This window comes from Bos taurus, chromosome 29 (assembly GCF_002263795.3).
Source record: "Bos taurus isolate L1 Dominette 01449 registration number 42190680 breed Hereford chromosome 29, ARS-UCD2.0, whole genome shotgun sequence".
Classification (NCBI taxonomy): Eukaryota; Metazoa; Chordata; class Mammalia; order Artiodactyla; family Bovidae; genus Bos; species Bos taurus.
In genome coordinates this window covers 46,899,046-46,915,333 of record NC_037356.1, presented here as the reverse complement: position 1 = coordinate 46,915,333, position 16,288 = coordinate 46,899,046, and the positions used below count along the sequence as shown (strand labels likewise).

General features: G+C 58.9%; 1 protein-coding gene across 4 annotated transcripts in view; it reads left to right on the top strand.

Moving 5' to 3' along the window:
* Window positions 1-16,288, top strand: part of LTO1 (LTO1 maturation factor of ABCE1) — a 67,350-nt gene that overhangs the window by 1,909 nt on the left and 49,153 nt on the right. For 3 of the 4 annotated variants that reach the window (XM_010821271.4, XM_005227378.5, XM_005227379.5), the window contains exon 3: window positions 720-790. In XM_010821271.4, the coding sequence (XP_010819573.1) occupies window positions 720-790 (71 nt within the window). Of the gene's footprint in view, window positions 1-719; window positions 791-3,546; window positions 3,665-3,920; window positions 15,998-16,288 lie in introns of those variants that run through there. The other variant, XM_002699422.7, reaches the window with a different exon arrangement.

The following is a 16,288-nucleotide window of genomic DNA, read 5'->3' as shown; positions in this document are numbered from 1 at the left end:
CATAAAATGCCCGATTTTCCTTTTCTCCTGCCTTTTGTCCTGGATGGGCCCTCACTTACAGGTGACCAGCCATGAACAGTGAAGTCTGAGGCCACTGGAACTGTATTAGGCGTCTGTGGCTTCAAAGTGAAATCATTCCACGCCCATGGCCTTAAGACAACCAGTGTTACTTATGCCACAGAGGTCCTGGTGGTCCGTGGTCCAGGAGCAGCTGAGCCGGGTGGTTCTGGCTCAGGGCCCCTTGGTGCTGGAGTTGAGTCAGCCACTCGAAGGCTTGCCTGGGGCCAGAGGAGGTACTTGTCAGACGGCTCGCCCCCTCGGGGTCTTCAGCACGTGGACTTCTCCTTAGGGCCGCCTGAGTGTCCTCCTGACCCTGTGTGGGTGGCCCAGGTGGGCAGGGCAGAGGTGACATTGCCCATTAATCGGAAGGCCACGTGCCACCTCTTTTGTGTCCTGCTCATCACGGCCACCCGACACAGTCGGGAGACCACGCAGGCGTGAGTACCAGTGCAGTGGGGAGGTGGGGCCCAGTGGGCTGCCTTGGAGGCCGGCTGTCCCGCTGATAACTCGACCTCCGACTTCCATTTCCTGCTCCAGGACAGCACGAGAAGGAGCACCCCCTCCCGCCCTCCCCCACTTTAGTTTTGAGAGCTTGGTAATTAGATCAAATACAGCGCTCGGTTATTCATTGTACTCGTAAATGTCTCATCAATTCACAGATCGGGTGCTACCAAGGCTTCGCGTTTGCTTGGAGAGGTCTCCTGCACAGTTGCGCCACTGAGAGAGACAGGTAAGGCCGAACCTCCTTTCTTCTTTGGTGTCTGGACCGGAGTTGCGGTTTTGTGGTGCACCCTGATCGCGGGTGGTTAGAGTCTCAGTCTTCTCATCTGTAAAACGGAGAAAATAATCGGGTTGAAGTAACCTCATGAAATTGTTACAGGGTTTACAGGAAATAGTACCTAGAAGGTGCCGGGCCTGTTGTGGGTGTTGGATGAACACCTACTGTTTTCTCAAGAGTCCTCTGATCCCCCCTGCCTTTTCCCTGGAGGCCTTCAAGCACTCCCTGCCAGTCAAGGCAGGCTGAAAACAATTTTATCTTCTCGTTTCCCCTGAGCTTCTGATAAACAGAGCACGGTAGTCTGGGTGTGATCCAGGCTCAGAAGTGGTGGCTCCACCGGCACTGGGACTTGTGACGTAGCCGGAAGGTCTAACGAGGTGCCGGGTCCGTGTGTTTTGCCGGGTCGGGAAGCGCTAAGGCGCCGTCAGCCGTCCTCTGTAGCGCTTGCAGCCTTCTGAACCTGCTCTTACGGGTGCCGCTTCCCGAAGCCCCGGGACCCTGTCCCCACCCGCGGTCTTCACTCTTCAGCCGTCTGTGAAAGGCTGTGCTGCCGCTCAGGGGAGCCGACACAGGGCTTCGGCGGCTGCTCTGCGTCATTCGGATGCCTGGTGGCCTTGCCTGGCCAGGGAGGGGCTCCAGGAGTGTGAGTGACAGAGGCAGAAGCGGCATTCCCCCGTCCACGTGACTTGTCGTCTTATTTGGAATGTTTTGAATTTCTAGAGTTTGTGCCACTGCCGTATTCATGTGTCAGAGCAGGGATGCTCGAGACAGGGTCTGGGTGATTCTGGGGTCGCTGCTCTCTGACCTGTCCCATCACTGATCAAGTGGGAGCTGAACAGACTCATCCACCATGCAGGGACACCTCGAGGAGGTTTTCCTCTAAAGGCCCAGCGGGGCGGCGGCGTAGCTGGTGATCTGGTTGGGACGGTGGGTGGCAGCACGTGGCAGCACTGGGTGGCGGTCAGGCCGGTCAGGGCTGAAGGTGCCTCTGCACTCCCGGCCTGCGAAGCTGGGGGTGGCGCGCCCGGTCATTCTCCAGCAGCCTCCCCTTGTCCCTCTGCTGGTGTCTGCAGCGCACGGAGGGTGTGAAGGTTCCTGTACCTGGGGGCTGCCAACTCACGCCCCAGGGCAGGGTTCGCCCCACCCCCCACCCCCGCCGTCCTAAAGCCGTGCCCCCAGGCTCCATCAGGGGGAGGGTCACGTGGGTTGTGTCAGGGCTGGTGGGAGCCCCGCTGCCCCCACCCCAGCAGCAGAGCCTGGTGGTCTCTGAACTGCAGCCTAAACCCTTTCATCTTAGAGGAGTGATTTTTGGATTTTCTAAGTCTCTACAGTTTAAAAGAAAAATGGTAGAAGGCACACAGAGGACCTCCCGCTGCCTTATGTTCCAAGTGAGGATGTTAGAGGAGAAGCGGCCTCACTCAGTGACGCCGGGGGCTTCTCACCCGGAGAAGGCGTGTGGGAACCCGTCTCAGCCTGCAGGATGGGGTGTCCAGCGGGTGACCATGGCTTTCTGACCCTCCCCGAGCTGCCCTGCCCTCCCGCAGGATGGTGGAGCCCCGTTTTCCTTACTGGAGCCGTGAGCGGGCCACACCCCCCGGTGTGCACCGGCCTTGACTGTGCGCCGGGCTGAGTGCGTCTGGAGCAGCTGGGGTGACCGGCCGTCGGGCGGGGCTGCTTGCGGCCTTGAGAGTGGGCGGTGGTCCCCGCGTCCGGCACGCACAGCCGTTCCCCGTGTGGCATCTGCCTTCCATCTGCTGGAAACCCAGCGCCTGGTTGCTTTCCTTCACTCTCTGTGACGCTTCGCAGTTTTGTGTTTTCCCCGAGAGGCAGCTGTTGTAATTCTTGTAAACTGGTTTAAGAACAGCAAACGTGAGCGGGTCCTGGTCGCTTTGAATGGCTGTAGCTTCATCCTAAGGACAAGTCCTTCGAAATTCCCTGGGAACAGATACCTAGTATGCTCCTGACGCCCGGTGATCGGAGATGGGCAGGGTCACTTGTCCATGACCCAGAAGGGCGCCTGCCCTCCCCAATGGGAGCCCTGGCCTCCAGGGTCTGGTGGAGACTGACGGTTACTCAGCGCTGTTCTGTGGCATGTCCTGGGCTTTCTCTGGATTACTGATCCTCCTGAGCCTGGGAGGTGGCCATCAGGGCCCCATTTTACAGATGAGGATGCCGAGTCCCAGAACCGTGAAGTCCCTGAGTGCCTGGGGGCAGTCCTGCTCCAGCCTGAGCCCCTTGTCTTCCTGGGGAAGTGGCTGAACTCAGGCAGCAGACACTGTGGACGGAGCAGGCTTGGTGTTTACCTGCTGTTAAACTCCCTGAGGCCCTGAGTGTGAAGGTTCTGGATCCGAGAAACCCCCCAGATGGGAGCAGGCGTGGCCATGCCCAGCGCTCTTTCCTTCTGGTTGTGTCTGCTCCCGGCTCAGGCCTGGGACCGGTGGTCTGGGTGCTTGTCGAGTCTCCTCGGCCGCTGGTCCAGGCCGCAGCCGGCGTGGCGAGGTCGGTTCTCGCTTGATGTCGGGCGCAGGGGTGGGTGGGTGCCCATCGCCAGGCGGGGGAAGGTTGTTCAGTGATGATTACGTTAGCCACCAGCTCCTGAACCCCGGCGTGCTCAGCACCACTGCTTTAAGGAGCGCGCCCGGCACCTTGCTGCATGGGCCAAGCCTGCAGTGCCGGGGACTGAAGGTCTTTCTTTCTGTGTTTTACAGCAAAAAGATGAAGGTCTTAGAGGCATTGATTGGGATGATTCAGAAGTTCCCTTATGATGACCCTACTTACGATAAACTTCATGAAGACTTAGACAGAATTAGAGGGAAGTTTAAGCAGGTTTGTGTCCCGCATATTTCTCTTTGATCAGGATGCCTGTCTTAGGTGTAGCTGGGTGCCTTGGGGGCTCCCTTTGCTAACGGTTTTAGGGCCACCAGAGCCGTGTCTTGGGTCCATAAAGCAAGTCCTTGTGTACCTCGATGTGAGGAAACCGGGGCCCTCTGGGGAGCAGATGCGAGGACCTCATGGAGGGTGGTGGCCTAGAGAGAGGTCTGCGCTCATTTAAAAAGCCACCTTTTTCCTCTTGTGTTTCCAGCTTTGTTCATTACTGAACGTTCAGCCCGACTTTAAAATCAGCACAGAAGGTTCTGGACTTTCATTCTGAGGACAGATGAACAAAGACGGGACATCAAGGAGCAGAGGTTCACGTGTTAAGTGTTGAAAAACGTGATTAAAAGCAAGACAGTGGGGAGGATCCATCGTTTTGCAGGGTCGGGTCCAGTTTGGCCGGTGAAAGGGCCCCCTTCCCCGAGGTCCCCCCGTGTGGCCTGCGTCCTCCCCCGCGGGGGGCCGCTCTGCACAAGCCTGTCCTGGGTCGGGTCCTGTCTGCCCCACACTCTGGGTGCAGCCCTGGCAGAGCCCTCGAGGGCTGCCCGTCTCTGCTCCGGGGTCCGGCCGTGGGCACGTGGGTGCCTGCCCCCTGGCAGGCCTGGCTGGATCCAGACCTGGCTCCGGATGGAAGCAACACCCGTTACTCCTCGGGCTTTGCTCAGTGCTCAGAGGGCTGTTTTTTCAGAGATGAGGGGACAGGGTTGGCACGGCAGGAGTGACGGGTACTGTGGCGTATACTGGCCCTAGAGATGCACCAGCGCTTTGTGACCTGCCCCTGGTGTCTTATTTATTCCCTTCGGGAGCCCACGAGGCAGGCGTTACTCGTGGTTTATAGAGGAACCCGAGGCCTGAGAGACCGCCCGGTCCAAGGGCTGCAGGCGGCAGAGCTGGGACTCCGGCCCTGGCGCTCGCCCTGTCTCCTGGTGCCCTGGGACGCACGCTCGCACCCACAGGCCCGGGGTCCCCGCCCATGAACAGCGCTGTGCTCGTCGCCTCCTGTGCCGTGGACGTGGGCATCTGGCTGAGAGGAGGAGAGGCCGGCCCTGTGCCCGAGGAGCCGGAACGTGCTCTTCCGCGTCCCCGGGTGTGGGGTGGTACTCGTCGTTAAAAATGGTCCCAGGGGAGATCTGAAGGCCGTCGCTCTGCATGCAGGCACCTTGGGGTCACTGTGAGTCTAGTCCAGCTTTTAAAATCCTCCCAGAGCATCTGGGTGTGCTCTGCTCCCCTGGCAGCTGCTGAGGGTCCCTGCGGGGCCTGGATGTTGGGGTCCTGGGTGCCGAGGAGGGCGGGTTGGTGTCTTGAGGCTGATGGACGCGCTGTGGCTCCGTCCCGTGCGTCTCGCTGTGTGTTTCTGGCCTGAAGCCCCTTCTCAGCTCTGGGCGGGCCGGGCCTCGGCTGCGCCGTCGTCACAGAGACCACCAGCTCATCTCCGTCCAGCGGGGTGGAGGGCTCTCGTCATCGTTTTCCTGGGCGGAATTTTGTGTTTCCTAAGCTAGCTGTTTGGATAATGTATTATTTTTATAATTGGAGAAAAAAAATAAACAGCATATTTTAAAGCCAAAGGCTGTCTGGGACCTTTTTGATGCGACTTCTGGTGAATTCGTTCCTTCCTCCATGGTATTTGGGGTTCAGAAACCAGGGTCGCACCGGCAGCCCCCTCTTGCGTTTGTGTCTGGCTTCAACTAACACACGTGGAGGCGGCTTCTGTGGGAGGGCGGTCCTGCTGCCCCCTGCCCCTGTTCCCAGCTCCTCGCGCGTCCCCCTGCCCCCCTTCCCCCCTTCGCTCTTGCCCCGTCTCGGCCTCTCCTGTGCCCGGTGTCAGCCAGCCCCCCAGCAGCCCCTTCCTCTCCCCCATCCCGTGGGGCTCAGCTGCCTTGTTGCTGGTCTTCAGGGCCTCTGGACCCTGGGCTTGCCCTGTGCCCACCCAGCTCCTTCTTGGAGGATGAGACCCCATGGCCGGGAAACCTTGCTTACCGGAGAGATGTCCTGGATTGTAGTACAGAGTCCCCGCTCCGTTGCTCACACCCTGACCCCACGATGCTGCCTCCAGCCACGGGGTCTGGAGAGCTTGCTCTTCTGGCTGATGGAATGGTGGAGGATGCTGCAGGGCTTCGGGGGAAGGAGGAGACGGGATCTCTTTTGGAAGTTGTCCCTTGGGGCTGTGATACCGGAATTTTGACAGGCAGCTACTGATGGAGCCACCCCTGCGCCTGGCAGGGCCAAGCCAGGGGGACCCCCTGATGTCGTCCCCTAGCAGCTGTGCCAACCAGCCCCTGAGGCGCCCACTGGCCGACTTCGAGTTACAGGAGCCTGGTGCATGCCCTGGTTCTGGGCTTCCCAGGTGGCGCTAATGGTATAAAGAACCTGCCTGGCAATACAGGAGACGCAAGAGACATGGGTTTGATCCCTGGGTCGGGAAGGCTCCCCTGGAGAAGGAAATGGCGCCCTGCTCCTGTCTTTCTTGCGGGGGTTTCCATGCCTTGCTCACCTCCCACATCCTGTCCCATCTCTTCCTGTCCACCTAACCCTTGGATTTCACCAAGGATTCACCCCCTCTCTGGGGGGCTCAGGTTTCCCAAGGCCTGCTCACTCTTCCCCCATCGGAAACCCCCCAGCATATTCTTGCCACGTTATCAGTCAGCCCGGACTGCCACAGCAGATTCCCCACACCGAGGGCCTTAAACAGCAGGTGTTTGCTGTCTCCCAGTCGAGGCTGGAATCCGAGACCCAGGTGTGGGCAGGGCTGGTCCGTCCTGAGGCCTCTCTCCTGGGCGTGATAGATGGCCATCTCCTCCCCATGTGCTCACATGGGCATCCTGTGTTCTTAAGGACCGCAGTCCTGTTGGATCGGGGTCTGCCTTGATGACGGCTTTACATTCTGAGGTCCTGGGGATCCATTCTTCACTATGAATTTTGGTAGGGACATCATTCAGCCCATAAGAGCCACCCCGTCTGGCTGCCTGGACAGACTTGACTTGGGAGAGAAGAACGCCATTCCACTTAAAAGTTGAAGTAACTCCATTTTGTTTTTCTTGAACATTATAATTGGGAATAAGCGGACTAATCCACCTTCCAGCCAAACTTACCCTTCGGGACTACGCTCTCAGGCACCGTGATGGTTGAAGGGCTTTACACCCACCCGGGGCTGGATGGCACCCGCCACACTGAGTTATTTCACCTTCAGCCTGTTGTATTTCTCCACCAGCGGTGAGGAGAGAATGGAGTGATCTGGGGGACGGATAAGAAGTCTTAACTTGCCAAGTGGCTGTCCAGGGCCGCCTTGACCTTCTTCAGGTCCCTGAAGCGTCCACAAAGCCTGCGAGGTGGGGCCGTTGTTCCCCCCCCGCCGTCCGACCCCCCACCCCCGCTGCAGATGGAGGCATGGGGCACCCAGTTGAGCTGAGTGATGAACCCGACGGCTGCAGTAAGTGGCCGACCTCAGGCCTCACTAAGCACAGCGGGGGTCGAGCGGTTTGCATGAATTATCCTTAGCCAGGACAGAGCCTCATTTTTCTGATAACTCACAGCCTGTCTGTGTGACCAGTCTTGCATCTAGCTGATTGGAGTGGAGGCGGACGGATTTATGGGTCGGGACCCGTGCTGGCTGTGGTAGTAGAGGCGGGAGCAGAACGGACCAGCACCTGCCCCCAACCCTGTGAGCAGGGCTCACTGAAGTATGGGTGGGGAGTCTGGAAATGTGCGTGGGGGGGTGTGTTCAGCTCTGCCTGGGGAATAAGGGAGTGGGAAGGAGGGCAGGAAGGCTTCCTGGAGGAGGTGACCTTGGCACGACTCACTGGGCACTTTCGTTTGTGTTCAGCATGCCGGAGAATGTCTGTTCTACCCTGCCTGAGAACACTGTGTAGTCTGGAGAGATCAAAAGCTGCAAGTTAACAGGCAAGGTGGTCCCAACTCCACAGATATTCCAGTCCTTAGGGAGTGAAGTGAGGAACTGGTCTGCAGCCCAGGAGACGAGTCCCCAAGTGAGTCTGATCAGGCAGAGAAAAGTGAGTGCTCTGTTCAGTTCCCCCAGGACATGAGCGTCATGCAGATGCCGGGCCAGGACCCGAGGGCAGCAGGGTCCTGTCCGCGCCATCAGTGCTATGGGGCTCAGTACGGACGTCACGGTTCCAAGGACAGTCGCTTCTTGCCCACAGCCCTGATGGTGACTACACTCCTCACCTGACATCCAGGCCCTGGCTGGTCTGTCCCTGGGGGGCCCCGTGGAGCCAGCGCTTCAGCCCCAGCTCCTGGGTGCCCCGTGATCACATCGGCTGGGCTGTGGGTCGCCGGGGTCGTAGTGAAACCTGAATGTGGTCCTGTCTCTGCTGACTAAAGAGTGGGACGGAGCGGGGAACCCCTCGCTCAGGTAAACAGCCACGAAACTGAAGACTTCGTGGCAGGTGTCGCCACCCTTTCAGCCAGGATTTACTGAACTTCCATTTTTCCCGGTGGACGTGCACCCCTGAGATCACGGGGTGCTCCACGAATGTGCTCTCTAGCTCTGAGAGCTCAAACACACCTGTTGGACTGAGCCGTGTCCCCTAAAAGACACGAGAACATTCCAGCCTCTGGCACCTGGGAATGGACCTTCTTTGGAAATAGGTCGAAAACATGCAGACCGTGGGGCCGTTAAGCTCTGAAAATGCCGGGAAGGCCACATCAGACGAACTCCAACAGTAAGGAGCAGTCCTGGGCTCCTGGAACAAGGGGGCTGGCTCGATCCAGCAGCTTTCCTGGAGGCCTGGTCCCCTCTCCTGCTCTCCTGCCCGACCAAGCTTGCTCTCAGGCTCCATTCAGTGGCCGAAGCTCCCCAGGTACCCCTCGCGAGGCGGCGGAAGGGCTGTGCCAACCCCCGGAGTCCTAAGGATCAGGGTGGAGGACTCTCTTGGCCAGAAGCTCCAGAAAAATCTCTCCCCAAGTCTCGCTGGCTGTTAAATTTCACATCTACCCTTGAACCTGCCACTCCTCCCAGGGGGCAGATGTGCTGCTGGCTCTGAGCGCCTCAGCACCTGTCCTGGAGCCGGGGAGGGGGCCAGTCCCCCCAAAGCCACGGAGCTGAGAATGGTGCTTCCCACCGAGCGAAATCTGGGGGCTGGCAACACCAGGAGAGAGGCATGAAGACCAGGAACTGCCAGGGGAGGGAACCGCCCTCGGGGACCAGTGGGGCCTCCTTGCTCAGCTGGACACTGCACGGGGTGACGGCGATGGCCCTGGCGGGACGGGGGCCCTTACTCAGTGATGCCCGTGCAGCTGGTGTGTGCTCAGGGCCTCATGGACCTCGAGTCATCTGTCCTCGCATCACCCCCGGAGGCGGGCACTGGACAGAGCCCATCTCACCTCCCGCTGGGCGTGTCACAGACGTTAGCACGCGCTCCTGGAGCCTCCATTCTCATAGACAGGGCTGTTGCCAGTTTTCTTTTTTTAACTTTGGCTTCGCTGGACCTTCATCGCCTTGTATGGGCTTCTATTAATAGCTGTGCGTCGAGGGCTCAGCAGTTGCAGCACGTGGGTTTAGTTGCTCCAAGGCATGTGGGATTTTAGTTCCCTGATCAGGGATCGAACCCGTGCGTCCTGCATTGGAAGGAAGATTCTTAACCACTGGACCCCCAGGGAAGTCCCACGACGATCCCCATCTTCTGGGTAAGAAAGTCCAGGCCCAGAAGGAGAAGCCACGCAGCCTGAAAGTTGCAGAGCTGAGATCCACCTCCTGGATCTTTTCCTCTGAATGTGCTCATGGGGGAGAGGTGTGTCTTTCAGACAACCACTGACCACATCAGATGCCGCTGCTAGCGCGCCTGGCCTCCATTCTCCTGACCGGCTGACCAGGATGCTGTGCTGACCACAGGGACCGCTGACTAGACGCCTTGGGTGGACCTGACCCCAACCCCTGGGCCTCCGGGCACATCAGGGCCCTGAGTGGAAGCGCTAAGCGTAGGGTGGTTGTTGTTCAGTCGCTCAGTCACGTCCGACTCTTTGTGACCCCATGGATGCAGCATGCCAGGCTTCCCTGTTCTTCACCACCTCCCAGAGTTTGCCCAAACTCATGCCCATTGAGTCGGTGATGCCATCCAACCATCTCATCCTCTGTCGTCCCCTTCTCCTCCTGCCTTCAGTCTTCCCCAGCATCAGGGTCTTTTCCAATGAGTCGGCTCTTCTCATCAGGTGGCCAAAGTATTGGAGCTTCAGCCTCACTCAGCACCAGTCCTTCCCGTGAATATTCAGGGTTGACTTCCTCTAGCACTGGCACAGGGTGAAGACGCTCAAATGAAGACTGCGTGCATTTTCTTCAAGTGCGTTTTTGAAGCCCTTGTGCCCTTCTCAGCAGGCAGCCAGGCTGACTGATGGGGCGGGGGGTGCAGCGCAGGCCCCAGAGACACAAACCCGGCCACTGGCCTGGCTCCGTCACTTCCCCGCCGTGTGGTCCTGGCTCAGTGACTTCACCTCCCTGGGCCTGTTTCCACACCTGCCGCAGAGGTCGGCTCAGTCCCGCCCTCACCCAGACGGAGGCTGGCTGTGCCCGGGGCTCCATGCAGCAGGTTCAAGGAGCTGCATGGAGAACAGAGCCTGTGAAGTCCCAAGTGCCCACTGCCTGGCCTGGCCCTTTGTGGAAAGCCTGCCAACCCTTGACCTGGAAGATGGGGTAACTGTCCCTCCCAGAGTGAACGTGGGCTCCGCGGGACCCATCCCCGGCATGCCCCCTGCCTGTCAGAACCCCTGGAGGCTGATTCAAGATTTAGGGAGAAGTGATGTGTTTGGCCCATAGCACGATATCTGGTCCCCAGGGCGTGACTGGTGAACTTGAGCTACTGGCCTCCCTCAATGGGACCGGGAGGACCACTGCCTTGCGAGCTCCAGGCTGTGGGCTCACCTTCCAGCTAAACGGGTCTTGCTCTGGAGGACTGCCCTGGAGAGGCCATCTCGGCTGCCATTAGCTGCAGCTCATAAGGACGAGCTGAGCTGCCCCGGCTGGTGGCAGCCCTTCGGTGAGGGCTCCCGCGTCCCCCCGTGCACCCTGGGCTGGCAGTGACAATGCCCCCGGATGTGGGCCTCCAGCCCCGTCGCTGAGCTGCCCGCCCACCGGCCGAGGCTATTGTCTCCTGGGCCCCGGTGTGGCTCAGGGCAGGGGCCGGCGGGCAGGGGGACTGTGGGAACGGATTAGAGGCCAGGGGCCGGCTTGCGTCCCTCCTGCACCAACTCCTGATCAAAGGCATTCCTGGGATGACAAAGCCCTGTGCACTCGGAGGCGGCCCAGCATGCGGGACACACCCCCCACACAGGCCCCCCCCCCCCCGCCCCCCGGAGCTGGGGCTGGGTTCATGGTGGGACAGCCGACCCCTGCCACCTGCAGGTCCCAGAGATACGGCTGCCTGCTTCCAGGGGGACAGGGTCGGGGTAGGCGGGAGGTGGGAGCCTGGCCCGCGGCCGTGGTCACCCAGGGCCTGACTGTGACCTCCTCTGCAAACATGCCTGCCCAGGGACCACCCCCCGCCCTGGCCTTAGCACACAGGCTGTGTCCTGGGCTTACTGGGCCTCCTCAGCAGGATCAGGAGCTGGCCAGCTCCAGGGGAGCCCCCAGCCCCGGATTCCTCACAACACGAGGGGCCTGCCCACCACACCCGGGTCCCGAAGGGCCTCTGCAGCTCCACGCGGCCCCACTGTGTGCAGGCCAGGGGCGCACCCCACCAGCCAGACGGCTGTCCTCCAGGGCTCACAGTCCGGAGCAGGGAAGCACCGTGTGCGATGGTTCCCGGACCACCCAGAGCCGCCCGTCTGGGTGGGGTGGAGAATGCAGGCAGAGGGTCTTAGGTCGCCTGGGGGAGGGCGGGGGGAGGGGACTCCAGACACAAAACTCAAGGGGTCTAGTCCTCCGGCGTGTCCTGCAGTCCTGAGGGCGGGAACTTCGGGTATAGAGGGGGGTGACGCTGGGGGAGATGGGGGCGAGGCCCCAGAGACAGGCCCAGGCCCCAGGACCTTGGACGGAGCTGGAAGGAGCTAGAAGCCCCAGGGAGGTCTGGCAGAGGGTGGAGGGGCTGCCAGAGGCAGAGAGACCGGCTGGGAGGCAGGGAGGCCCCAGGTGAGTGGCCATGGGTCCAACTGAGACCAGGCTTCCGGAAGGGGACGGTGGACTGACATGGGACAGCTTTGTCTCTGAAGCCCCGCAAAGGCCCAGGTTTGTTTTCATGACAGGCAAGGGGCAGCCAGACCGCCAGGGGACGGGGCCTTCCCTGCCATCCCAGGAGGGGACCCCAAGGGGACCGTGGCAGTTGGAGAGCTCTGGGCATGCAGCACAACTGAGGGGAGCCCACCCCACTCCTCCCTGGGGCTTCGGTGCTGGAAAGATGGGCCCCGGAGGACCCTCAGCCCAGACCCTCTGTGTGCTGGGGGTCGTGCATCTCGTCCACACGGGGTCCCCCGCTTTGGCTCCCCGCCTCCCATGCTCCACACACAAGGGCCACCTCCCCGTCACGCCCTGTTCCTTCCACTGTCCGACCTGTCAACCCACGAACAGATCTTCCACCTGAAACCCTAGACTCCATAAAACAGCCTGCAGCCCCGGCTGCCCCAGCATCCACCTCCCCCCACCCCCTGCCCCCACAGCTTCCTCTGTCGATTCTCACTGGAACTTAACACAATCACTGTGTGATGAACACAGGTGTGTTCAGTCATGTCCGACTCTCTGTGACCCCATGGACTGCAGCCCGTCAGGCTCCTCTGTCCATGGGATTCTCCAAGAAGACTGGAGTGGGTCACCATTTCCTTCTCCAGGGGATCTTCCCGACCCAGGGATTGAACCTGTGCCTCCTGTGTCTCCCACACTGCAGGCGGGTTCTTTACCCACAGAGCCAACAGGGAAGCCCCCACTCCCCCCTGAAACTGCCTCTCAAGATACCCCGAGGCCCTGGTGGCATCAGAGCCTCACTTGGGCCCCTCTAGGCCTGCAGTCCGCGGGGACAGACCGTCAACGTCTCTGGGCCCTGGCACGTCCTGGACTGAGCCACTGCAGAGATGCAGACTGGGCCCTGGCCTTCAGGTGCCCGCCCCGCCCCGCAGCTCCATCCCTCCGCCCTGCCATATGGGACCCCCTTTTGGAGCGCCCGGCAGGCTCCCGGGGCAGGGACCTTGCCTTCTTCCCCACATCCAGCTGGCAGTGCTGGTGCGAGGAGGCTGCAATTCAAGCCCCTCCACCCCACCCTCTCCCAGAAGCTACAGGTTCCATGGACTCATGGGTCCCCCAGCCCTCTCCCTGCAGTCTGGTACACAGCAGGCGTTTCCTAAGGGCTGCAGTGAGCGACCTGGTGCATAGTGGCGGACTGGCCACGTGACCCAGGCCTGCTCCTGGCTCCTGAGCTCCTAGCTCAGTGAACACTTGTGGGGGTCGGGGGGAGGGCACCTCGGGGACCCCCAGGTTTTGAGAAGAGGCCGCGGCCCCCGCAGCGCTGGGACCAAGGTTCACATAGTACTTCCTCCTGGAGCTGGGAATGTGGGCAGTTCACAGGCTTCTGAAGCCCAGAGGATGCCTCGCAGGTGTCCAGCAGGCCTCCCAGGCCGCCAGGTCCAGGTAGAGGCCACTGGACTGCAGACTGGACACTCACGTCACTCCCCCGGGCTCAGGGCCCCGTGGGGCCACAATTCACCTAGAGCAAACAGCATTTTGCGCCAGAAGAGTAAGGAATGCCAACTTTACTTGACTATCTGCAAATAACCGGGGAGGGCAAACCGGTCAGACGTGGGCTGATCCACGGGGGGACAGTACGGTCGCATGACTGGGCCCCGAGCCGCTGTCTGAAGCGGTCAGGGCCACCTGCAAGCATGTCCCCCATCTCTGGGGGCCCCACGTGGCCCACCCCACCGCAGACCTCTGGGCTGGATTTCCCCCTGCTGCTCGCCAGGGGACCGCTGATACGTCGAGGTGTTCTCGGTTGTCACGACTGGACGTCCTGCCACCTAGCGGGTGGAGGCCAGGGAGGCGGGCAGACACCCTGCGACACCCCACGGCGCCCGGGGCGGCCCGACCCGGCCCCGGCGTCCGCAGTGGACCACCTGTCACCCCGCCCCAGGAGACAGACAAGCAGGCGCTGCACTGGGGTTTTACCAATTTTATTTCTAGACTTTTCGCGTTTGTCTTGTTTCCTGCTGGAAACGTGCCGGTTACATGTCTGTGCTGGGAAACACCGCGGTGTGCGACCATAAACACACACAGACCCCCCCGAGCGCCCGCCCGCTCGCCGCCCCGGGACAGACTGCCCCCAGACCCGCCCCCGCCTTTGGCCTCTGAGCACACACGTTCCCCCACCCTTGGCCATGGACAGATCGTCCCGCTCGGACCCCTTTTGGTTCAGACAGAGGTGCCGCAGCCAGGAGGGTTGAGGTAAGCGCAAGCGGGGGTCTGGCTGCAGGGTGGGTGAGGTGGGGCTGCACCCGCCAGGGGCCTGGGGGTCGCAGCTGCCCCGTCTGGGGCTGCGGTGGACGGCGCAAGTCCTTTTGGTTCGGCAGCGTGCTTGGCGGCTCTTGGGCATACAGCCCCGTTAGCTGGCTTATCGTTGAGATCTGAAGTCTCTTTAAATGAGCATTTTTTTTTTTTTCTTTTTTGCTATAATGACCAGAACCACAAACAGAACACTAATATAACACATACAACACACCCCAAACCGAGACATGGTCCGGGAGCGATTGCAATCATGCCAAATGACCAAGTCCTACAGCACAGCACCACGGTGGCACATGGAGACACACTTGTTACAACAACATCAACAACAATAATGCAGTTTTCATAGCTAAACGCAAAGAACGACACAGCTGTAAAAACCTACTGGATGGTCAATCTCAGGTCAGGTGGAGAGTCCAGCACAACAGGCGCAGGGCAGAGGAAACGGACACGGCCGGTCTCCAGAGACGCCCAGGGGTCCTCGTGAACGTGGCCGGGGGTCGGGGATCCCCACCGGGCCCCTTTTTTTGGGTTCTCGTCCACGTGTCTGTCTGCCGAAGCAGGAGGCCGTGGGTCAGACGGCCTGACCGCCTGGTCTGCAAATGGCTAAGTGAAGCTTGAGGTATTGTGAAACAGGAACCTTTTTGGAATAGAGCAGTAATCACATTAAGTCAAAATTGATCACATAAAAAAAAAAAACCTACAAAAAAAAGGCATCCGTAATACATTTTTTTTTTTCTATGAGAAAATTCAAACTAGAACATGGCTAGTATATGACATTGTAAAACAAACCAAAAAAAATCTGATCCTCCAATAGCAGCAAAACAATGTGAAAGATAAAGAGAAGCAACGTGGATGTTTCCAGACTGTTCTGGGAAGTCATCGGTAGCAGCGAACAAAGAAAACGGAACCGCAGCCTGTCCCTCGCGTGGTCCCCGCCCGCCTCCCCTCCGCACACTTCCACTCTCACCTCCTTGCTCCCTTCACACTCTCCCTACAGGATAATTACAAAAAGGTACACAGCCAAGATGTGCAAATTACCTATCGGTTGCTAAGTTTTTTTTATGAAAGGAGGGGTCAGAGATCGTATTAGAACTGAACTTGTCTCCAAGCATCCTAGTTGTCCTCGAAACTGATGCCTCTCCAACTGGATCACTCTGGGAAACACCAAACAGGCCAGATCAGCTGAATTCACGTCTTTGTGTTTTTCTCTCGGGATTTCCCCCCCTCTCCTATAAAAGGATCTAACTTTAATAAACTGTCCTACACTTGCGACATCTAAGGCAGAAAAGTGTGTGTGTGTGTGTGTGTGTGTGTGTAAATCAAGGGGAGATTGCATTACTTTATAAATCATACTGGCCTTACAAACACCCTCTGCAATAAATATTCTTTTTTAGCCTTAACTATAAATTATATATTTTAGTGTTTAAAAACCTTCCGTTGCAAAACATCTAAAGTTAACTCTGAAACTGCTGGTTCTCTAGGCAAACCTTTAAGGCCTCTACTTTCAAACACCAGTTGGCACTGAAGGATTCCTAAACTTCAGCTTCTCTACAGAAAAGGAAAGGAACACACCATCCTGGCAACGTGAAGAATGAATGCACACTTTCTTCTCCTCGACCAGAACCTAGTCCTCCAAAGTATCACCACCCCCTTCCGCTAACACCACAGTGACAAGCACCTGCCTTGCGTCCTGTCTGCACCCTAGTACTGGAATATCCCCAAACCATTCCATTTGGAAACTGTTCCCCGCCCTCCACACACCACAGAAGCAGAGATGTCACCTAGAGACTGAAAGTGCTTTGAAATGGAATGGTTTTGGAATATAGAGAAGGAAAAAAAAAAAACCAACAAAACAGAACAGAACAGCTGTAGATTTCACCTGGATATAAGCAGGCTGCAGGTCTGTTGAGTGAAAAAAAAACCCAGCATCTCATAAACAGGTTAACTACAAAAATATGAAGATTATAAAAATAGAATATATTAGGTCACTATTGCGGTTTCTCTTTCCTGTAGTGGACGAGGAGTTGGTGGCGGCCTTCCGTCACCGTGATGCAGGCCGGCGCCTGACAGACCCCCTGGTGGTCAGTCCACAGGGAGAAAGAGGATTAGCCTTTCCAAGATGCCAAACTCTAATGCTACCCTAG